The 25,477-nt window shown below is 42.8% G+C and overlaps 1 protein-coding gene across 1 annotated transcript in view; it reads right to left on the bottom strand.

Moving 5' to 3' along the window:
- Positions 1 to 25,477, bottom strand: part of AKT3 (AKT serine/threonine kinase 3) — a 1,006,792-nt gene that overhangs the window by 268,281 nt on the left and 713,034 nt on the right. Inside the window, exon 9 of the mRNA XM_086926847.1 lies at positions 3,521 to 3,643. Within this exon, the coding sequence (XP_086782973.1) occupies positions 3,521 to 3,643 (123 nt within the window). The remainder of the gene's footprint in view (positions 1 to 3,520; positions 3,644 to 25,477) is intronic.

Raw genomic sequence — 25,477 nt, 5'->3', positions numbered from 1 at the left:
CCTGCCCAGCAGGTACTGTGGTCATGTCCTCTGTAAGCAGTTGACCTAACATAGTCTCTTGCAACAACCCCATGTTGATCTCGAGAATTTTTGTCTTGAAAAAAAAATGGGTACCTTTTCACACAGATCCCCTGAGGCTGGTATTGCTTGGAGTTATAGTCATAGGATTCATAAAGGATTTGGTCATTTTGTAGGTCTCTTAGGGGAATTCTCAGACTTACTTATTTGGGAAGCATAGAATGAGCGCTTTGCTTTCATAATTCCCCTGTGATAGTCTCTCAAGGCAGCTCTATAGTGTTCCTTCTCATTCGGACCACATTTTGCACGCCATTTGCGCTCCCCACTGTTTAACTTGTTTCTTAAGAGTCATAGTCTCAGGAGTGAACCAGGGAGCTGAGGAACAATTTCTCTTTGAAGAGCACTTCCTAACCAGGGCCAGAGAATTACTAGCCTGGGGTACCCAAGCATTAAAAGCCTTAAAGATTCTAAGTAGTTTGGACCAAGACCATGTAGTGCCTTCAACGCTAGGCATTGGGATTTGAACTTGATCCTCTTGTCCACAGGTAGCCAGTGCACGGTTCTCAATTTGTGAGAAATTGGCTGAAATTTTGGGATATCATGCAAAAATCTGGCTGCTGCATTCTGAAGTCGCTGCAATTTTTGTATGTGTTGTCCTTGGATGCCTACATACAATGCATTACCGTAATCCAATCTGGACAAGGCCAGTGCTGTCACCAGAAGTTTTAATGTGTCCTGCGGAATAAAGGGGCAAGCTTTCCTTATCTTTAAAATGAAGAAGATTGATGAAGTGAGGGCACTGATCTGGGGTTTAAAAGTTTTAAAAGTAAGCTTATCATCAAAGATAAAACCTAGATTTTTTTGCCTTGTGCACAGGGACCAGAAGGTCTCCCAGACAAGATGGGCACTATCTTTGAGACCAAAAAGAGGTATCTGAACCCAACAAGACAACCTAGGTCTTTTTGTCATTCAATTTCAGGCAAGTGGAGCACATCCATTAGTTGACATGTGTCATACAAAGATTAAAACGGTCGCCTGTCTCTTCTATGTTACTTGAAACAGATACTGCTAACTGAGTATCATCAGCGTAGGATACAACTGAAAAGCCAATTTCTTGCAGTCATTGAAAAAGGGCTAAAATATATTTTCAGACCTAGTTTTAGTCCTTTTATAAACCTCAAAGTAGACCCCATCCGGGGACTAAAACCTATTGCAGATTTCCAATGCCTTAATATCTGATACTCTTTTAAAAGAGATTAGACTGAGTAAAGTTGATAACGTCTGCGACATTTGTCTCCTAGAAAGATAGGAATTATCAAGCAAGGAGACAAAAAGGTCAGAGACAGGATTAACATTCCACAGAGAATTGTACCTAGCCCTAGGCGGTCGTCTTAAGTCTGATCCCCTTCACCGCTCTGCAAACCAAGGGATCACTGCCAACAGCAAAGTCATTTACCAAGGAATGCCCTGCCGAGGTACCAGATCTTTAACAGTTAACAGTTCTATAGGACAGGCCCGATTTGAACAACTCAGCAAGGTAGTTTTGCCACTTCTACTACATGAGCCTCCACAAGATCGAAATTCCTCTCCAAGCACCAACTACACCACTTTCTCCATACACCTGTGCATCTTTTCCTGGTGCCCATGACTCATCCAATAGATTTTTAAGCTCTCCTGAAAGACCAGAGTATCTACCAGATCTTCTGAAATCCTCCAAACAAGACGGTTCAAGCTTCCTTCTAGCACTAAAGGATGCTCCTCTCCTTTCTGCCCTTACAGAAGACCTGGACTCCCTGGGCTCAGAAGGGGAACTTCTACGGCTAGTTCCATTACTCCAGGGAACTAAACTTGCGAGTTCCAAAATGTACTTTCCAGGACAATTTTGCATCGTTCCCTCTGGATCAGAGCAAATGAAGGGAACGGGTAGCAATTCTCTCCGTTACAAACCTGTACCAAAGTATACATTGCCAAAGCCTTGGGATCTGGCCTCCAGCTGTAATACTCTTCCACCTGAAATGCCAAACTGCTGTCAAACAGGTCTATCTGAAAGGGACCCCACAAATCCGGAATCTTCCTGAAATAAACTGGACTCAGCCTCCAGTCGCTGGTGTCCCTCAAGAATCTTGAGTTCTAATATGCTTGTTTGTTCTGATGACCTGGGATAAACTCTGCTTTCAAAAGAATTTTCTGAACCCAACAAAAATACCTAATTCCCCTTGCTAGATCTGCAAGTTGTTTTGATCTTGCTCCCCCTAGACGATTGATATAGGAAACAGCCGTGAAATCGTCTATCCGGATCAATACCACACTGTTTGCCACAATAGCCCTGAAACCCATCAAAGCATTCAGATCTACTAAATTCTCCAAACAATTTATGTGTAAGGATAACTCCTTCTTGGACCATTTCGCCCCAGGTTCTATCTCTCCCTAAATACCGGCCAAAAATGCTACCTGCGGTTCACTCAACAAACAGTGACTGTTTATGGGAGGCTGATTTAGTGACCACTTTGCCATGGTCATGATGTACGGGTGCTGATCGCATTTATACCAAAAGGGGCTTTCAGCCCAATTAAAAACGGCAGCCAATTTAAATGCCAAGTCCTCTTTCAGTTACGATGAGGACTCAGCTGTGCCTGGGTCGTGGAAAGGAGGTGACGCCAGTCCACAGCGTGGCCGCTGCAGGCAGACAAGCTCCTCTGCTATGCAGGAGAGCATGTCATGAAGCCTGCCGTACTAAAACCAGTGGGCACCGGCGCGTTGTTTAAAAGATGCCCAGGCCCCTTGCTAGAGCTCCGGCCCAGAACCAGCCCGCACCAATATCCTGGGTGATAGAACAAACGCTGGACCCCTCGTTAACAAGTGGAAAAAAAGCAGCAGCTATGCCTGATAACGTATAAGGAAAAGAAAGCCCAACCATAATTTGGTGGGGTAAACGAAACACCAAACCTACCTGCAAGTAAGTAAAGGTAAGCGAAAGCTAAAAAATAAGGCATTATTAAACATAAAAAAGTATAGAATACATATGACAATCGCATAGTAGTTATCTTGTTAAGGCACAGCAAATAAAAGAGGATTATACTTAGTGACATGGAGTTATACAATGTCTTGGAAGTTCTAAAACTGGCATGTTTTGTTTATGATGTAGTTAGTGTTCTTTAAAGGGCTGCATGTTGGGGCAACAATAAAAGGTTACTGCATAGTGGTAGCCTCCTGTCTTGTAATGGCATTATTTCAATACAAAATTATCTAACCACCTCATAATAGTTGTTATTAACTCCATGTATACCAGACACAAGAGTCTACCCTTCAAGGTCAAAAGCAGGGATGCATGAGCTGTAAAAAAAGATTAGTAAACACGCTTGGTTTCCACTTGTTTGCACAACTTTCAGCAACACGTTCGTTCCAAAATCTGCTTCTGTCAAAATGTGCAACTTTATAATTACTTTGTTTGTCCCCATAGCCTTTGCAGAATAAAAAAAAACTTTGATTACAATTTTTGTACCTTGAGATCACGGTAGACAATCTTCCCAGAATGCAGATAGTCCAGAGCCGAGACAATTTCAGCGCCATAGAAGCGCGTGCGGTCCTCGGAGAACACCCGCTCTCTCGACAAATGGAAAAACAGCTGCAGGGTAAACAGCAGGGAAAGGATTGTAATAATTACTGATTTAGTGGGGGAAATTAACACAAACATAAAACACCTCTCATCACCATATTGTGATGATAGATAGTGAACTCTCGGTGGACACTCGGCACTCTTAGACAGCAGCTGGCTTATCTTTCCCAGGTTTCCGAAGGGAGAAAGCGAGCTGTTAAATCAGCGTTTTAATCAATATACCAATCTCTGTTAAAACATTCTGCATGCTACCCATTTAACCTTCATTTACGAGGATTTAAAAAAAGTTTGCAACAGCAGTATTAACTATCAGTTCGCATCTCGGTAACTTAAAATATAATGGCTGCTGCACCAGAGACTTAAAACCACTTTGAACAAATGCACTACGAAGCCATGGAGTTAAAATATTATACATTGCTTCTTAATATTAAAAGTTTAAAGCGCACAGGCCTGGGACCGGTGGCAAACTCTGCATTCAAATAAAAAAAATGCGGTTTCGTATTTTTGCACCAGCTTGTATGAAAATAAAGACACACGGATTTCATATTTTATTTATACATTGGATTTGTGAATGCATTACGTTAGACTTTATTTAGTACTCTCTAACTGTGCATATATACCACTAGTCTCACTCATTGCCACTGAGACTCGCACATTTGGAGGCTAGGCTGAGCTCTCATTGACAGCATGCGAAGGCCCTAATCACACCGTTTGAGGAATATAGGATTTGGTTAGACCCCCCCCCCCCCCCCCCCCCCAAATCAGTACTTACTACTTACGAGCGCTGTAATGCCACATGCCACAATATCCCACCTCATTTCGTCAGCCTAAACCCGGCGAAATGTGAAAGAGAAAATGAGCAGAATGTTGGAGAAAAAGTGGAAATCTGGGAGTAAACATTTTTTAAATGTTTATTTCTAGTATTTTATAAACAATGACACAATAACATTGCCTTGACATGTACATTACACAATGACGGACTGAAACGATCCTTAGAGGCCTACAGATGTATAGATTAGCTATGGACATTAGCCGCCAATTAGTCAGTTACCCGCAAATGTACTTAATTAGTACGCAGTAGTGGATTTAGGGGCAGTTATAACTGCACACCGTTGGGCACAGTCAGCTTCCGGTATGTGAAACGGAGGCATCATAAGTAAGTAAATAATTGAGAAGTGAAGTCCAAATATCTTTGGGTACGAGGAAGTGTGGATCCATACATGTACATATAATAGCAAGAGATTAGATCAGTGATCCAGTGTTTACTGCTAGGGAAGGGGGCCTCCGTTCCCCATCTCATGGCCACCTTGTGATTTGCTAGAAGTGCTAGTGTCACAAACTGTCGTGAATGCTGAGGTATGCCCTTGACGTAGATCAACAACGCAAGGAGTGGAGATGAGGAAGTGAAAGAGAGATCATCTCTGAGATAGTTTTGAAAACGAATCCCCAGCAGGTATGGATATATGAGCAAGACCAGACCAAATGGTAATTGTCAGCAACTGGGATGGGACATCGGGAGCAGTTCATTTTAAGACCCCCTGCATGTAGTCAGGCATGGGTGTAGTGTATTCTATGCATGTCTTTAGCAAACACAGATTTGAGTGATTATTTGCCATACAGCAAATCCAAACTCTAATTGATGAGGTAAGACCTCAGTTGAGCATTAGCTCACTGTATCATGGTGATGTATTCTTCATCATTTTTTCAAGCCGTTTCGCAATAAGGATCTAAAAGACACAACCTGTTACGAAAAGCTAGAAATTGAACTTTCAATGCCTGTATGCTCAGGGCTCCACTCTCTTCAGAGCAGGGCTTAAGAATTGCAGAGGTTTTCATAAGTGATGGTTTGAAGAAACTTTCACAAAGCCATATTAAATAACAGGTATAGATTGTGTATAACTCTTAAAAATATACCATTTAAGCATACATATTTACTTTTGACCCGTTTACCGCGGCAGACATTCTGCTGCGGTGCAGGCGTTCTAATGGGTGGGCGGAGCTGCGTCGGCCAACGGGTGTAGCGCAGCACCCGGAAGGTAGTGCTCGCGTTGGCCAGAGCACGGAACGGGTTAAGAGTTTATTTTGTATACAGTGTAGAACAGCAGAAAGTAGGGGATCAATACATGCAAAAAGAACTATTGATGGACAGAATGCAGAACAATGTCATACATTCACCCCAGTACACATATTTGAACCTAAATCCATAGTTTGTTAGCTCACCATGCCATTCCAGTCTGGATTCAGCCATATGCAAATCAGTCCTGACCCTGCACCCAATGAGAACAGTCCAGCCCGAACTGCCAGGCCAGGTCCTCCCTGGACTGGAAACATCCTAGGACCGGTTTCAGAGTTTCAGCCCTCATCAGCCAAGATAGCTTGATTCCAGTGGCATGGAGAGCACGTCTTATTGTTCATTGATCAACTGGGAGGGTTTCAGGTATTCCAGATTAGGACAGGCGCACAGCCGAGTGACCGCAGGGTATTGTGGTGTAGTAAGGTGTCAGTTTCCAGGCAAAGGGGCGGGCGGTAATCCCTCGTAACCGCTCAAAGGTGGATCAGAAATCCACACAAATTGCACAAAAACAACAAAGGCCCCTGCTCTAGGAAAATAGCAATAAAATCACAGTAGTTTCTGGTTGTGGAAACAATAGTAAAATATGCACATCAACAATGTTTCAAAGTCAATAGATAGCGGTGTGCCAAGAAAGAAGTATGCAATGGAGTAGAATCCTTGTTATGGAAAACAGTTTATTGTTCCTCTTGTTGTGGCCAACACGTGTTTCATCGCAGGGAAACAAGACTGCGAATCTTCAGGGCTGGGTATAGATACAAAAGATGCATTTGTATGGTTGTTCTATATGAGCGAAGCATTAAAGGTGGTTGGTGAACCCTTCGTGATAAATAGCGGGCATGCCATAGAGTGACATAGTGTCATACACGTGTGACTTGAATTCTGTAGCACTGGTGACTTCAGTGTATGTGAATGGTGATGTTTTTATACCGTGATTATACAGATTGTGTGGCAGTGACTTCAGACAATCTACGGTTAGGTCATTCTAAAAGCAAACACATTGACCAGTATGCGTAGATACACTTTAAATTTAAGAAAATATCGGAAGAAAACATAGGAATTGGTAGAAACGAGTGAAAAGTGTATGTGCTTGTGATCAGGTATACACCCCATTGTAACCTGTAGTGACTTTTTAGTGAGTCTTTTTCAATCAAACCATTTGTCAGAACATTTTGTTGAAGACATCGACAATTTTATAAAGTACGACCGGCAAAAGTTGTATATCCTGTTATACATCCAGAAAGGGGTGTTGTAAGGTTCTATAAGTTTTTGTATTTGGTTAATGGATATTGTCGATTTACACGACAGAGGATGCAGATAGATTGAGTAATGATGCTCATCCCCTGGTATTTAGGACACATAAGAACTGCTCCAGTTATTGGTTTGTTGTACAGCCATGTGGTGGTGTCAACATATTTTATGGAAACAAACGGTCATTCCGTACGCCACTGGTCAATGTGAGCGTTAACAATGAAAAGGAGGATATCTGCTACAGAGGTGTGTTAGAAAAAAGCACTAATATATCTCGTATCAGAACACCAGACGCGAATTATCTCGTGTTCGTGAAGAACACGCATTTCGTTGAAGTAGTTTGAGCACGTTTCTTAGTGGTTGTGGGTAGTTTGATTAAAGAAAAAGAGGCCAAGTTCAGGTCCTAATCTTTGCCAATATTTGAACACCAAAATTAAGTAACTCACCCTTTTAAAAGTAAAAAGCCGGGATTAGTGATGTGGCCAACGCCCAGAAGGGCGAGAGTATGAAGAATGCGCTATAAACGCGTAGTTAGTTAGTTCCTATAAGTAAACAAAATGTGTACCATTAGAACATGACGAACCCTTATGGGAATTAGTATCCACAGGAAAAAAGAAACCGTAGAAATATACTCGTACCTTATTGGGCTCATAAGGGGGGCCATGACCGGGAGGAGAATAGATTAAAGCTGTAACGCTCGAAAAAGGAAATCAGGCGGGTGCACCTGTAGAGAGAGTAATGAAAAACCAAGCGGTGTGGTATAATTCCCTTCTAATCTATTTTGGTGTGTTTCGAAGAAGCGAAATGGCCGGTATGTAAAGCTAGATGATTTACCTGGTTAGATTCGTTCCCCCTCCTGTGGTTCCCGGCGCCGTTTTTCGAAGACGGTCACCTGACAGGAAGTGGGGACGTCTATTTAAGCTTTGCTTCCGTTTTTTTACCCTCAAGGTTAATGAGAAACTAGAGCGGCGACTTGTCGTTTTCCAAACTGAACTATTGGCTGTGTTTAGAAAAAATACTACAACTAAAACTAAAAAAACGGAAAGGGTGAACCACCGGTATTCGGGTTACAGGGAGAAAACCAGTATTTATTTGCAGTATTTATTAGCAAGTCGGTGTTCTGATGGGCAGTATCTATTAGCAAGTCGGTGTTCTGATAGGCAGTGTAAATTATACGGAAACCAAGAATCGGTGCTTGGTTGCTAGTTAGAAGTTGTTTAAGTTTAAGACTCCTGGTTTCGAATGATAGAGGTGTTTATCTAGTTATCTAGTTTATCAATCAGCAGGCGATTTGACAGCAAAATACATAAAAGTCAAGCACAGTAATACACTGAGTATATATAGTTAAATAAGCATGGTTCAAGAAAACAACAATAAGAAAGGCGTTTATGTCCACAAATTTTGCAGGCATGTTGTGGTATATTGGTAGGGTTGAGACTTATGAGAACATTTTTGTAACTGTTGTAATGTGGAAATGGGTTTTTTTTAAATTGTTTAAGTTGACTTCAAGACTTGTCCTAGTTTTAGTCCCCTAGGAAGTATTGCATCTCAGGGTCATAGTTCAAGCCGAATTCAATGCTGCGCAGACGCATGATCCAGGTCGCTTCTTTGCGTCTCAAAGCCAGCTCACGATTACCACCCCTTATGTGAATGGGTACTGTGTCAATGCCGTAAAAACTGATGCGGAAATCCTCTGTGGTTGATTGGCATTTGGCTACATGTAAGGCAACAGGATATTTAGGGTCTTGCTTTTGTATTGCCCTCATGTGTTCAGAGATCCTGTCCTTTAGACACCTTATTGTGCTACCCACATATTGTTTTCCGCAGTGACACTCAATTATTTATATGACATATTTCGTAGTGCAGTTGATGTTCACTCTGATGTCATATGTGTCTCCATTGGGACCAATAAATTTCATTGTCTTGTGTTTCGCCCATTTACACATTGCACAAAAGCCGCATTTGAAAAACCCTTTACTGCGTTGTGTCAGCCAGTCCGGAGTTGTGTCTGTTCTAGGAACAGTTGGACTGAGTCTGTTTCTCAGAGTTCTTCCTCTACGGAAAGTTATTTGGGGAGTTGGAGGAATGAGATCCTTGAGTACTGGATCATTTTTAAGCAGACTCCAGTGTTTGGTCATGCTATTACGAATTGGTCTGTGTAGGCTGTTGAATTCAGTAATCATCCTCACTGTGGAATCTATCGCCTTGTTAGAGTTGTTACACTTAAGTGTCTCTGGTCTCGTGATTTTATTGAGTCTCTTTTTGGCTGTGGACAGGATGGATTGGGGATATCCACGTCTTTCGAATCTCCGTTCCATGTCTTGTACAGTATCAGCCAGGTCGCTGTCCTTGCTGCAGTTTCTTCTGGCTCTGAGGAATTCTCCAAAAGGTATTGATCTGATCTGGTGTGGTGGGTGGTAGCTGTCCGCTCGAAGAATAGCATTACACGACGAGGGTTTTCTGTACAGTTTGCTGTGCAGTTTGTTGTCGTGGACATAGAATTCCAGGTCTAGAAACTCTATATTGGTTTTGCTGGACTTCATGGTAAAGTTCAGTTCCCATTCGTTGTGGTTAAGATGTTCGAAGAAACTTTGGAGAAGTTCGTCTGAGCCTGTCCACAGTAAAATACAGTCATCAATATAACGTCCCCAAAATAGTATGGAGTCGGTGTATTCGCTGCCCTTGGTGCCCCAGATGTGGTCGGTTTCAAAGGCACCCATGAACAGATTGGCAAAAGATGGCGAGAATTTAGAGCCCATGGCTACTCCACGTTTTTGTTTGTACCAGTTTTTTTGAAACATAAAGAAATTGTTGTTGAGAATAAGGGTCATCATAGATGTTAACATTTGGGTATGTGCCCACAGGGTTGCCGGTCTGTTGGACAGAACCCGTGTTATAGCCTCTATACCTAGGACAGGATTGATGCTCGTGTACAGGGCAACTACATCCATAGTCACTATGGTGGTGTTGGGTTGCCATTCTAGGTCACTAAGTACACTCAGTATATGTTTGGAGTCCTGAATGAATGAGGGTAAGTTTTTGACCAGTGGGCCTAGAAACAAATCCACATACTCTGCCAATCTCTCAGTTGGGCCCCCTATGCCCGAGACAATGGGTCTGCCTGGTGGGAAGGGGAGATCTTTGTGGATTTTGGGGAGGGTGTAAAGCCATGGAAATGTCGGTTTGTGTACCTTGAGGTACAAATATTCTTCTTCATTCAGTAAGCCATCTTCTTTCCACTTGTGCAGATGGTCGTTAATTGATGTTGTTAGAGTGCCCATTGGGTTGAGTGTAATCGGTTCATAACAAGAGGTATCAGCCAATTGGCTTAGTACTTCATTGTTATAATCGTCTGCATTCATGATCACAATGTTCCCTCCTTTATCCGCTTCGCGGATCACAATGGTGGAAGTCTGTGTTAGTGTGGCGAGGGCAAGACGCTCTCCTTTGGTGAGGTTATCTTTAAATGTAAATGTTGCATTGAGTTTTTTTGTATTGAGTTTGTTGATGTCATCAAGAACTCGCTTGTGGAAATTATCGATGTTGTTGCCACCTGGTAGTGTTGGTGTCCAAGTGGATTTGTTTTTCAAGCCACTAACAACCCCCAGATCTGTGTCTATGTTCAATTCTTCTAAAAGTTGTCCCATCTCTACGGGGCTGTCTTCACATTCAGTAATAGATAACAATAGGTGAATTGCTTGTATATCTTTTATTGTAGTCACATGGTCTGTTAATACATCAGGAATATTTTTAACATTTCTTGTGTTTGTGGTTTTTCCAGCAAAATATTTTTTCAATTTCAGGCTCCGTACAAATTTAAAGAGGTCTATTTTCGTTTGGCATGTGTCTCCTATTGAAAAGGGATTGAAATTCAAACCTCTGGAAAGGAGATTGGTCATATCGGGAGTTAGAGGAAAGGAAGAAAGGTTAACTACTTGGACCTCGTTGTGTCCGCTCCCTATTTCCTTGCTGTTCCTGACCTCAGTTTTTTTCTGTAATCTTCGTTTGCCACCCCTGCTGCCTCTATGGGTCTTTGATCTGTTGTATCTCGTTGGGGTTGGGCCTTGTTCCCTTTGCGCATCCTTTCTAGCTCCACTAAAAAAGGGGTACTGTTGGTGTCTAGTAAGTCCCGATCGGGTTCGCTTATACCTGCTGAGTTAAGTGAAGCATTACTGGATGAGACAGAACTTGGGGCGGATGCTATATTGCCACCTTTCTTGGGGTTGTGTGGTCGAATCAGAGAGTCGTATTTTCGATCGTAGGTGAAAATTCGACCATTGCGGTAGTCAGCGTCATCTCTTTTTATTTGTCTGGCCTTCCTGTTTTTTATTTCTTCCTGATGTTTAAATAATACCTCATCCAAAATAGTGTAATTTTTCACAGTTGGTTCTGGTAGGTTGAGGTCTTTAATTTCTTGCTCCAGTATCGCAATTTCCCCCAGTAGTTTGCTGGACTTGCGATCTGCACTTTCTATCAGAATGTCCATAAGGGAAAAAGAGTTATTAGTAACAGACTCTTCCCATTTTTTCACTAGATCTAGATCGAGATCATCATATGTTGGGAACGTATTGGAGCGCAAGCCTCTCGGTATTTGTTTAAGACGCATGTATTGTTTTAAGGTCGTAGAGTCCCACCAGCGTGAGTTCTCTTGTTTTTTTAGTCTCTCTAATTTCTTGAATTTGTCTTTAAGGCCCTCCACTCGGGGGGGACCAGCATTCGCCGTAGCAGTGTGAGTGGGCATGCCTTTGGCTAGATTTTCGAACAGATCTGCTGCTATTTTATCTCTATCCATGTTGGTGTAGAGATGTTTTCAATTGATTCTAAGTCGATGTGCTTGATATGGAGATGTGATTAGTGAAAGGTAGGATTACGGGGGGCAGCCTTAACTGGAAATCTATAAGCTATTGATCAACTGGGAGGGTTTCAGGTATTTGCCGGTCGTACTTTATAAAATTGTCGATGTCTTCAACAAAATGTTCTGACAAATGGTTTGGTTGAAAAAGACTCACTAAAAAGTCACTACAGGTTACAATGGGGTGTATACCTGATCACAAGCACATACACTTTTCACTCGTTTCTACCAATTCCTATGTTTTCTTCCGATATTTTCTTAAATTTAAAGTGTATCTACGCATACTGGTCAATGTGTTTGCTTTTAGAATGACCTAACCGTAGATTGTCTGAAGTCACTGCCACACAATCTGTATAATCACGGTATAAAAACATCACCATTCACATACACTGAAGTCACCAGTGCTACAGAATTCAAGTCACACGTGTATGACACTATGTCACTCTATGGCATGCCCGCTATTTATCACGAAGGGTTCACCAACCACCTTTAATGCTTCGCTCATATAGAACAACCATACAAATGCATCTTTTGTATCTATACCCAGCCCTGAAGATTCGCAGTCTTGTTTCCCTGCGATGAAACACGTGTTGGCCACAACAAGAGGAACAATAAACTGTTTTCCATAACAAGGATTCTACTCCATTGCATACTTCTTTCTTGGCACACCGCTATCTATTGACTTTGAAACATTGTCGATGTGCATATTTTACTATTGTTTCCACAACCAGAAACTACTGTGATTTTATTGCTATTTTCCTAGAGCAGGGGCCTTTGTTGTTTACGTCTTATTGTTGAGCCAGTATTATTTCTTTTTGCTAAACATTTATCATCCACGACGGATGCAGTTGCTGTAGTAGCCTTTGTATAGAGCCCACTGTAGGCTAATACACTAGTAAGCAATCAATGCACACTGCGAGAACTGCTCTTATCCCTCAATACATTCTCAAGGGCTCTATGGAGACCCTCAACAGAGTGAACTTGTTGCCGTTGTTTTCTCGCATCCCTGCACTAAAGAACATAATTTCAGAAGACTTCGACTGCGTAAAATTTGGACCGCCTCCGTTAAATTCAACTGGGGACGTAACCAAGGCAATTTGGAAAAGAACCACTCAATGGAACTCTGTATGGGCCGAAACTGCTGCTTTTGAAGAATGGGGCATTGATCTTCATATCCCTGCTGCAGTGAAATATCTGTATGTTCTTTTAAAACCACATCCATCACAAAAATCAGCCTCTATGTTGAAGGGTTCCATTGGGGATATTTTAGCATGGTTACAATTCATCGAAGGCAGGACGAGAGGAGAGGTTTGCTCAGACACTCTGAGGAAAGTTTAGAGCATGCAGGGACAGTAGCTGATAGATGAGCCCAAAAAGCAGCGTTGCCCAAGAAAAGTATGCCACACACACTAATAACTTGACAATGATTTCCTGGAACATTGCGGAGTTGAATAGGAAGCTTATACAAGAGGACTGGGGGAATTTATAGAGACAATCATGTTTCAAGAAACTTGGGAGATTTCTTCCTCATATAGGTAGGGTTTTAAAACCTTCCTTGTCCCAGCATGCGAGTCTAAACCAGGTAAACGATCTGGTGGGTTACTAATCTGGGTCAGGATTTCGCTGGGATACCAGGTTAGTCAATAATCTATACACTGCTCAGATCTGCTTTGCTTTGAGATCCCCACCTCGGATAATATTAAAATACTTATTTTTAATGTATATAGTAGAAGTGTTTCCAAATTAGGTGATTCACATGCAGGGCCGGACTGGGAACCAAAACCGGCCCTGGCAAAGTGCTCGGTCAGCCCCAGCCCCCACTCCGGGGGTTGGGGGTGCCGCCGAGCTCTTTGCCAGGGCTGGTTTTCGGCCGATTTTGTTACAGGGCCGATTTTGCTGAAAAATGGCCCTGTAACAAAATAGGCCCCCAGGGGCCCAAAACTGGCCCCCACCCGTGCGGCGCCCCGTGGGATTACCCGGTGCCCGCTACGGACAGTCTGGGCCTATTCACATGTTCTCCGTCTCTGAATGACTGTATCTCTACATTGTCACGGGAAGAAGCAGTTGTGATTGTGGCTGGGGATTCTAAGTATGGTTCGAAACGTTTGAACTCCATAACGAAGTAAAAGGAGAGGAAGATCAATATAGGGTTAGTCCCTAAATTTCAAATGCATTCAGAACCTTCCTCCCACGGGTTGCCATGCAACTGCTGGATTTTTGTATGAGTTGCCATATGAGGACTTGTAACAGTAGAACCAAATCGGATCTAGAGATGGCCCTACCTTTAAAAGAAATAACTACAGAGCTGCATCGATTACTTTCTAGTAGATATTAAATTCTGGGAAAATATTATTGGAAGTCTTGTCTAGATAAGAGAGCAACCACTACCCTCTGCGTCTTTCCCTTTGTGGAACCAGCGAAGGGGGGAGTTGGACTCACCAATTGCCTTGAGGTGTCCTTTCTGTCAGTAATATTCGGAGGGTAGTTAAGTGAGAGAGCATGTGAACAATGAGTCCAAGTATGCCTTACTACACCAAGACCTAGTTCCCATACTGTCCTACATGGCTAATTTAGAGGCTTGCAACAGACAAGATTATGGATGCTCATTCCAAATGGTTTGAAAAAATGAAAGTTAGTTTCTTTACTGGACCTCACCCACGTAAGAACCTTCCTGAGAAGGCAGATCATACATGGTATGATAGGTTTTGTAGGTCGGCCAAGAGCAATGTCCTTTGTGCTTTTAAAAGAGGGCCCTCCCATGATATAAAGTCAGCTAGAGCAGACTACAAACTACCCTTAAACTTTGCAAAATCTACATGGAACACGGAACATGGAACACATCAATTTGGAGTGACATCTTGTCTGCAGTATGCTCAGGGGACCAAGGAGCCTTCTGGCACATGGTGTCAAGACACATAGGATGAAGTCAGAATCACATTCTACTACAAGACTGGGTGAACCTTTTCAAATCTTTATATAGTACCTTGGTAACCCTGACATGCCTGGTTTCATGTTGACTCCTATACCCTGCAAGATTTTCTCAAAACTGATACTGTTAAAGCTGGATGAGCATTCACAGTGGTTGAAGTTACCACAGCCATTAGATCACAGAAGAGATGAAAGGTGCCCAGGTTAGATCGAATCCTGGTGGAACTTTTTAAGTCCGAACCTGTAATGCGGGCCCCCTACCTTACCCTCGTCTTTAATGCCATTATAGCAGGAGGCGAGATGCCAACCTCATGGGAGCTTATTTCTATACATTGGAAAGGCCCAAATTCGGTTCTGATTAACTACCACCCAATTAGTCTCACTGATTCCAGTCAAAAAATCTTATGTAAGATTCTACCAAATCGGCTTCTTACTTGGATGAATGAAAGCAAAATACTAATAGTTTCAGGCTGGATTTTGTTCCAAAATTAGCATGGTGGACCACATTTTTAGGTTTCAATTAATAAGGTGGAAATAAGTCATTATAAAACGGGGTAGCCACTATGTAGCCTTTGTTGACCTCAAGGCGGCATTTGACATGGTCTCTAGGGATAAGTTATGGTGCACACTGGGTGATCAAGAGCTTCCCGGCCAACTCCTTGACCTATTTATTAAGCTCCACTATGACAGCTTTGCAAAAATTAGATGGGGTACACATGGGGAAAATACTGATCCCTTTAAGGTTGCAAAAGGAGTCAGACAAGGATGCGTCCTCGCCCCCACGTTGTTCCTACTGTTTATAAACTGCTGCATTTATTACCTTTTGGTTTGTGACAATGACTCTCCGGTTCTAGGGGGAACCAACATAACTGTCTTACTATTCATGGATAATACTGAAGTAATATCAAAATCCCCCAAAGGCCTAGTGACCCTTTTGAGTAGGTTTAACACATTCAGCCTAGATCATGTCCTGGCAATTAATGCAAGACAGACAACATTTATGGCTATCCACCCTCACAGAGGTTTCAGAAGATCAATAACGTTGGAAGGGGAGGAGTTGGAGAAAGTTCTACATTTTGATTATCTTTGCATTCACCCCTAAAATACAAATAAATGGGGTACCCAAGTTACCAAAAGTACCCTTACACTAAAGCACGGGGGCGGCAGTCATCCTATACTTTGCAAATAAGACCTTGTTCCACTCAATTACCCCACTCCTTGAGGTTCAGAGGGCCAAAGCTGTAGCAGCCGCAATGTAAGGGGCAGAACTCTGGGGCTTTGCCAATGTAAAAAGCCTTGGAGATGGCTGAGAATACATTTTTAAGAGTAGCCCTTAAATTGCCCTATGGCACACCACTGATTTTCAAACATGAAATTGGTTTTCGGTCAATTTCCCCCCTAGCACATCTGAAACCTATTTTGTACTGGCTACGGATTTGGTCTATCCCTGAGCTAGCAGTTTACAGAGAGGAGTTCTGCTACCATGGATGGTTTATGTAAAACAGACTTTATAATCAATGAATCTACACAAGTATTGGGTGTCCCCTGAAACTATTACATCTTCCACAACAAGGAAACTGAAATCCAATTATTGGGAGCTTGAGGAGGCCAAATTCTCCAAACTGGCAGGCTTGGGCAAATGACCAATTGTTTCATAGGGTTCAAGCCGACCTTGTACTTCAAAAATTATATGAATTACATTGATATGCCATTCACCATAGCTCTAAGATTCAGGTAAGTACAATACCTCTTGCTACCTTCACTGCTAAATGGAATGGTTATCAAGGAGGTGGTAAAATATGTCCTGTTTGTATAAGTGCTGAAGAAACTGACGGCCATCTCCTCTTTTTTTTGTCCAAGTTATTACAAGCAGTGCAGACACTGGATTGTTCCTTAGTGCTGTCTCATAGGTGTGCACAATACAGGGTAACAATGACATTATGTAGAGCGGACACATCTCAAGTCATTGTCTTCTCCATTGTTAAATATTTGGAGAGCATCTTTCCAATTCATCAAAACATTGGCTCTTATTCTCTCATCAGCCCTAGCTTAGCCTTAATGCAAATCCCCCTACTATTGTACATCATGTTTTTATTGATTTCAGAACTTTAAGGCCCACATTCATCAACAATGCCATTTACGATTCCTTATTAGCGAAAAATAAGGATTCGCTAATAAGGAATGGCAAAAGGCTATGCATGTAGAAATCGCAAAAAAAATTGCGATTTCTTAATATTCCTTAATTACGACTCGCAAATTGCGAATCGTAATTAAGTAATTCCTCCCCATTCATTCCTATGGGCCTAGAGGCCCATAGGAATGAATGGGAAGACATTCTCAATTTGCGAATCGCAATTAGCGAATCGCAAATTGAGAATGCAATTTCAAGGGTGAAGGTGTCCAAAGGACACCCTGTTGCACCCCTAAAATTGATCTGTTCACATATGTTGCGCACACACATGCCCTTAGGGCATGTGTGTGCGCAACATGAAACTTTGAAAAATGCACAAAAGTGCATTTTTCAAAGTTTTTGCAAATTAACATGAAGTTGAACTTCATGGTAATTTTCTACTCCTACTAGCGAAATCGCTAATTATTTTACTTTGAAGCATTGCATTTAAGGAATCTCAATTTGGGATTCCTTAAATGCAATCGCAATTTAAGGAATCAATTTAGAGATTCCATTAAGTGCGATTTTTTGCATTTGGGATGATGCATCCCAAATGCAAAAATACCGGTCGCAAAGGGGCAGATTCTGAGAATCTGCCCGTTTGCGACCGTTTTTTAGCTTGATTCATGTGGCTGTATGTTTTTATTATTATAATATATGCTGGAGCACTTGCACTTTATTTAGCTAGGCTGTCCTGCGAGACAGGGTAGAGCAAGCAAACTCAGCTGTATTGTTGCATCTGTAGCACCTCTGTTTTATATTGGATAAAATTCTATGATCAAGGAGTCAAATGCAGTACCTATGTGCCAAGTAACGTATTTTATTGGAGTATCTACTCTTTAAAGTTTATTATTTCTGGTCTGTAATCGTATAGAAATATTTATAATACTACAGCATGACATGCCTTATCTGTACTTATAGGCATGATGGACAACACTAGGTTTTGGCCTATTGTCAGCGCTTGTATATATCTATGTCTGTGTTCCTAGGCCAATAATGTATACGTATCAGAAAATTGTATGCATGGTATCTGTACAGTTTTTAGAAGACACTGTATTGTGTTTCTTTTACACTGTTTTTATGGTTTTACTTTTATGGCCATAGGCCGAAATAAAGTAAAGAAAGACCTAGTTGTACATGTACCTCTTTTTAGGTCTTGCTGAACCAACCCGCATGCGTTGTTCTGCGAGATTATAGTGGGCAAAACAGCTCTTGAAACCAGCGAGGATTGTCCCCAATGCATGCGAGTTACTCATGCGCGACGCTTCCCCAGCGCGCGCTTGAGCTCACTTCTCAATCACACCCCATATGGTATTCTCGCCCACTCGCTCTCACATCAAAGGCTGCTTCTCCCCAGCCAATGCGCTCCCACCCGGCCCCCCACAGCAATGCCAAGAGGCTTTTTTTTTAATTGCCGCGCGGCGCCAATGCTTGTTGCGTGTGCGAGTGCACACAACTCCCGGGCTGGTTTCCCTGGTTTGTTTTGCCCCGAGACCCTCGAGTAAAAACTCCCCCTCCTCTTGTCACACTGCCCGCTGTTAGATCAACTAACACTGACCGGTATTGTATAAATATTTACATTTTTTCCTTCCCTCCGAGACCTCATTGGGCTTTCTGTAAATTAATGTATCCCCTCCTGCGTCTACTGTGTATAAAATAAGGCTTTCCTCCCTTTCAAAAATGGCCCCTGCATAGGAGCCTCCAGTCCATTACTTGATGCAGTCCCCTCTCTTTTAGACGGTTTTTGACGCTTAGGAAGAGGGTGAACCACGACCATGAATGGCTGCTGTGTCTTGCAACTCCCTGGTATTCTCGCCGAGCGTCTTCGGTATTGCTCAGCTGATCTGACAGAGCAGGAGTTTTGTTCCCCGAACGCCGCAGGAGTTCTATGGCCGCCGTGTTGAATATCCCACCGTGGGTAAGTCCCGTTGTACATTGTCTCCCCTTGAAAGAGTCTTCGCTGTAGAGCTAGTGCTATTGTCGAAAGGATCCCTCAGGCTTACCTGACACTCGTATTCAAAGGCCCGTTTACCTCATGCCTTGTCTTATTTTTCTGTGGGATTGTGAGTTTACATTTCACCTTTCCTTAATTTTAATCCGACAGGGATCAATCAATCAATCAAAAGCATTTGTAAAGCGCGCTACACACCCGCTAGGGTCTCAAGGCGCTTAGGGGGGGGGTCGCTACTGCTCGAACAGCCAGGTCTCAAGTTGTTTCCTGAAAGAGAGATGGTCCAAGGTCAGCCGTATGTGAGTGGGGAGGGAGTTACATGTCTTGGCTGCCAGGTAGGAGAAGGATCTTCCTCCGACGGTGGATTTGCGGATTCGTGGGACGGAGGCGAGGGCGAGGCTGGCGGATCGGAGCTGGCGGCTGGGTGTGTAGAATGTGAGGCGGTTGTTGAGATACTTCGGGGCCGTGTCGTGGAGAGCCTTGTGTGCGTGAGTGAGGAGTCTGAACGTGATCCTCTTGTTCACGGGGAGCCAGTGCAGGTCTTTCAGGTAAGCAGAGATGTGGCTGTGGCAAGGGATGTCCAGGATGAGTCGTGCTGAGGCGTTCTGAATGCGCTGGAGTCTTTTCTGAAGTTTGGTTGTGGTTCCTGCATAGTGGGTGTTCCCTTAGTCCAGCCGGCTGGTGACGAGGGCCTGGGTGACCGTCTTCCTGGTTTCGGTGGGGATCCATCGGAAGATCTTTCGGAGCATGCGCAGGGTGTTGAAACAGGATGACGAGACGGCATTGACTTGCTTGGTCATCGTGAGGGAGGAGTCCAGGATGAAGCCCAGGTTGCGTGCGTGGTCAGTTGGCTTGGGTGCGGTGCCCAGGGCAGGGGGCCACCAGGAGTCGTCCCAGGCGGAGGGAGATGGTCCGAGGATGAGGACTTCCGTCTTGTCTGAGTTCAGTTTCAGACGGCTGATCTTCATCCATTCTGCGACGTCTTTCATTCCTTCCTGGAGGTTGGCTTTGGCGGTGGTGGGGTCGTTGGTGAGGGAGAGGATCAGCTGGGTGTCGTCGGCGTATGAGATGATGTTGAGGTTGTGTTGGCATGCGATGGCTGCGAGAGGGCTCATGTAGATGTTGAAGAGGGTGGGGCTGAGTGAGGATCCTTGTGGAACGCCGCAGATGACCTCGGTGGACGCGGAGCGGAACGGGGGGAGGCGGACTCTGGGTTCTTCCGTCGAGGAACAAAATGATCGATTCCAGGGCCGCTCATTGGATTCCGGTGTTGCAGAGGCGCTGTATCAGGGTGCGGTGGCATACGGTGTCGAAGGCTGCTGAGAGGTCCAGGAGGACAAGGGCCGCAGTTTCCCCGTTGTTGAGCAGGGACCTGATGTCGTCTGTGGCTGCGATGAGGGCGAACTCGGTGCTGTGGTTTGCTCGGAACCCAGACTGTGAGGGGTCGAGGGATCCGTTGGTCTCGAGGAAGGCGGAGAGTTGTCTGTTGACTGTCTTCTCGATGACTTTGGCAGGGAAGGGGAGGAGCGAGATGGGGCAGAAGAAGCAGTGGCTATAGCAGCAGCGGTGACCTGGCACACGGGGGCCGTGCGGTAGGTGGAGCGACCTGGAGGGTTCTTTCAGTGATCTATCCAATCAGCATCGGATTTGGAGACATCAAAATCACGCAGTGTCTCCTTAGCATTAATATCTATTTAACTTGTTTTTTCTGTCTCATCTTCCTCTCTGCCGACTTCACCCTCCTTTCTCTCCACTTCACCTTGCTGCCCCACCCACTTCACCCTTACACCCACTCATTCCCTACCTCCTACTCTTTCTCCACCTTATCCACCTTCTCTTTTTCCACTTCACCTTCATATTTCTCTCACACCCTCCTTCTCTCTTTCCCCCATATCCTACTTTCTCTCTCTCCGGACTTAGCCTTCCTCTCACGGTGAGTCAACTTACTCTCTTGTTTAAAATAATTGTATGTTATATAATGATACCGCACTCCCTTAGAGATTAGATTGCCTTGCAGTCCAATGCTAAATGCAATTTGCTACGTAAATATATTATTATGTTCCAAAAATAATTGTCACAATATATTGTATTAGAAGTTGGCATTTCTGTTGTTAAAGTTTCCTTAAAAGTCCTGCGCATTTATTGTTTCGCCTGTAATTACTTGCTTTCACTGCACGCTCATTACATTACTCAGACGAATCAGACCCCGCCCTTTCTCTTTTTATTTGAGTAAGAAAGAAACATCACAATTGTAAGCCTTTAAAGAGACTATTGTCTCCAATACTCCATACTTTTCAGGCTTGATGAAACAGGAGTCACGGCCGCCGGGGGCCACCAGAGAATGCTCATTTCATGAGTAGTGTGCCTGCTGCATTGGTCTACGTTTTCCCTAAGTTGATTGTATAGTTTAAAAACGTCACAACTTCAAAGGCTTATTTCTGTAGACATTGTGCAGTTTTCAGATGATAGCATTTATGGTGCAATTCGTATTTTTTTGTAACGTCCACTGTTGTAGGAAGCAATTGGAGGCCTGCCACTGGACATTAGGCTGGTGATTCAAAAAATGTTACCCACTCCATCTCCCCAAATTACTTTGAACGAAGAAGGCATATCTTGTATGGCTTTCATTAGTGGGATAATATGTCAATGTGAAAAGCTGGTCTAGCTCAGAATGCTAAATCGTCTGATGTAGGTATGCATGCACGCGCCCATCAGGTCAGGGGTTTTGAATTCCGTCATTTTCAGCCTTCCATCTATCTAGGGGTGATAACATGAGCCCCGAAGGGTCGGTAAAAGTAACCCCTGATGTTGAAGGTTTACAAAACCAAGCACTATGTACAAATGCATATACTTTGTGATCATTAATACGATGAAGCAACCTTGAAATTAAGACATAGTTTGTGTTCGTCCTTTATTGTTTAAATACTTGATAGTGTCACTTTTCATGCTCCATGATAAATACGAAGTTCATGGTTGGAGTTTCTTTTTCCAGTAGAGATTACAGTGTGACTGCTTTTCTGTAATGTTTTGTTTTAGCACTGTCGCCTTCATTATTGCATTCATATAGCGCTTCACACCCGCGAGCAGGGACTTAAAGCGCTTTTGCCAATGTCATCATAGTCCTTACTGTATTGAAATATGCAAATCGGCACCACGTACAAATGCATATACTTTGTAATCATTAATACGATGAAGCAACCTTGAAATTAAGACATACTTTTCATTCATCCTTTATTGTTTAAATACTTGTTTGCAGTGTTGCTCATCCGTCTGTTCGGCCTCTCTCTCTTCCCTACACTCCCTCTGTCCTCATACACCCTCTCTCCTCATACCCCATGTCTTCTCACTGCTACCAACTCTCTTCTCTATGAAAATGTATCTCCTCGTTACCGTCTCTCTACTCTCTTTGTTGCCTCTTAACCATCAGATCCACTCGCTTCTCTTCCCTGTAGTGACCCTACTCCTCAGAGCCCCTCACTCATCTTTTTACTTTTTATCCTTTCTTCTGTCCTGCATACCCTAGAACAACCTCTTCTAAGATAACTAATCTCCATTCTGCTACACAGTCTCTCCTTAGACGCTCTGTCCACTCTCCTCTCTCATTGCCGTCGGTCTTTATTCCAGTCCTTTCTCTTCATCCACCGTAGCACATATGTTCTGTACCATCTCTCTCCACATACGCCCTCTCCTCATCCCAGTTCCTTGCAATCACAGTTTGGACATGGGTCGGGTTACAGCACCCTCCCTCTCCCCCCATCTGTTTCCAAGACCGTTTCTCTTAATTTTTTGGAGAAAAAAAAGACTTTGTTTATTCTGTACAAATGGCGGTGGGCTGCGTTTGATCTGTTGGCTGGCAGAACAGAGAAATGTGCAGAGTTGCTGTAAATAGAACATTTATGTTTGCATTTGCTGTAGCATACATATTCACAGCAGAGCACCCCTCGTACAAATTTGGAGGCTTACAGCCTCATAAAGGCATGGCGATAGTAGCGGAGCAATGACACTGCCTCTCCCTTTCTTTGGCCCTGCAGTCCTGCCCCCTTACGCTCCCTCTTCACTGATCCATGTCATCCTGGATTGTGTGGAAAAGTACATCACGACGTGCAGGCATGAACTTTCAACAACCATGTGTTGCTATATTTTCCCTCTTGCAAATATTTCCATCACTCATATACACCATACCTTCACCTTGTGATTTGCACCATGTCAAACGTGATCTTTTACTACCACACACTTCACTTTAGTACACCACACACCTCGCTCTCCATCATATGCAATCATGCGCAGTTCCAGAAGTGGAGGAAAGCTTACACTGCTGCTGCCTGTGATGTATAAACTTGTTAACCACTTGCATTCTCATTTTGGTGGTCTTTCATGGTGCCAATTTGTGTATTTCACAATTTGTTCACATTATGCACGCTTTTCTTTGTTCAGTGTTTTTTATTTCCAGTGGGTGGCTACCAAAGAGTGTTTATCTATCTATCTATCTATCTATCTATCTATCTATCTATCTATCTATCTATCTATCTATCTATCTATCTATCTACTCTATTTATCTATCTACTCTATTTATCTATCTACTCTATCTATCTATCTACTCTATCTATCTATCTACTCTATCTATCTATCTACTCTATCTATCTATCTACTCTATTTATCTATCTACTCTATTTATCTATCTACTCTATCTATCTACTCTATCGCCCTCACTCTATCTATCGCCCTCACTCTATCTATCGCCCTCACTCTATCTATCGCCCTCACTCTATCTATCGCCCTCACTCTATCTATCGCCCTCACTCTATCTATCGCCCTCACTCTATCTATCGCCCTCACTCTATCTATGGCCCTCACTCTATCTATTGCCCTCACTCTATCTATTGCCCTCACTCTATCTATTGCCCTCACTCTATCTATTGCCCTCACTCTATCTATTGCCCTCACTCTATCTATTGCCCTCACTCTATCTGTCTATCACCCTCACTCTATCGATTGCCCTCACTCTATTTGTCTGTCCGTCTGTCTATGTATCTATCTATGTATCTATCGCCCTCTATCTATCTATCCCCCTCCCTCTATCTATCTATCGCCCTCCCTCTATCTATCGCACTCCCTCTATCGCATCACCCCAGCATCACTCAGGGGCACCACAACATCACTATGCGCTACCACAGCATCACTGAACACCACAGCATCCCTCGTCGCCACCACATCACTCAGCGCCACCACAGCATCAATCTGTGCAACCATTCGACAACAACTGGTTCAAATATGTTCTCTCAATGTTTCAAGCTTTGTTACAAACGTCACAAAAAGATGTTAATATTTCACTTCTGTTCTTGGATTTTCGTCACAATAAAATACACTGAACATAATCTTCACAAAAGTTATTTACAAAGGTTTAAGCTATTGCCATTACAATAACTTTTATTTAAGTATTAATTATTTAAAAAAATTAAGTCATTGTTATTTTAAATATCAATACATCTAAGTCACACAAATACAACACATATTGCATTACAAATGCTTTAGGCGTCACATTTGCGAAAGGTATAACTAGTGGCATTGTAAATTACAAAGCTATTAATTAAGCTATTTTCAAAACCAACACATAAATAAAAAAATGTGTCATTTACAATACAAATAGCTCAAACTTTCATTATGCGAGACCAATTGCATTGCAAAAGCTTGTTTATTTGTCTTACCTCCCTAGAAAAAGCAGGTGCTAGACTGAACACCACCAAAAGATTAAAATACATAGAGTAGATACAATTTAAACAAGTTCACAGAGTCAAAAAATAAAAAATAAAAAAAGGAAATAAAATAATTTCAGTTAATCGAGCTGAGAAAACTCGCAGAAATCACACAAGAACAGTTTTCACATGAGAGAGATAGATACCTTATGAAGCATGCTCCATTATCATGGCATTATTTACTTAATTGTCAAGTAGCTTCATGTCAAATGGCTCCATGTCAACTATGACACCTTTAACTAGTCGTGTCTTTTTACTATGCATAATTTTGCATGCAGGCCCTTACTGGACTATAGTTACAATCTAAAAAGTACTGTGAGATAAAAAGTCGGGACTGGTTAAAGGTGCCACACAACACAGGACCACTTGGCATTTAAAAGCCGACAAGCGTAGAGCGCATGCAATGGCAAAAAATCAAAAATAAATAAATAAATAATGGTCTTTTCGTAAGCAACTTAAGACCTGGCTCTTTAATCAATAAACCATCCATAGTTTCCTCAGGGTAAATATTCAGATACTTAGCGCCGAGACGCCCACGGGCCATTGCATGCGCTCTACAAATATCAAAAATAAATAAATAAATAAATAACACGGGAAGCCATTTAACCAATTCTCACACAGGACTGCACGTAACACATGCCTGCAAAAAGAAAGAAAACTGTGCGTGGAAATGAAATGAAATACCTAAACTTGTGAATTAGTGCAAATGTCACCTCTCCTTGGCAATACCTAAAATCGGACAGTAAATTAATATTTATCTGGAAAGAGGAGCCTACTAAAACACGTGCAACATGCCTGAATTAAAAACAATATGAAAAATGCACATAACTCTAAAAGAAGCATGTCTTGGTCAAATTAACAGTATTT

The sequence above is a fragment of the Lissotriton vulgaris genome, chromosome 6 (assembly GCF_964263255.1).
Source record: "Lissotriton vulgaris chromosome 6, aLisVul1.2, whole genome shotgun sequence".
NCBI lineage: Eukaryota > Metazoa > Chordata > Amphibia > Caudata > Salamandridae > Lissotriton > Lissotriton vulgaris.
Note: the sequence above shows the minus strand (reverse complement) of the source record. Positions and strands in the feature narration are given on the sequence as shown.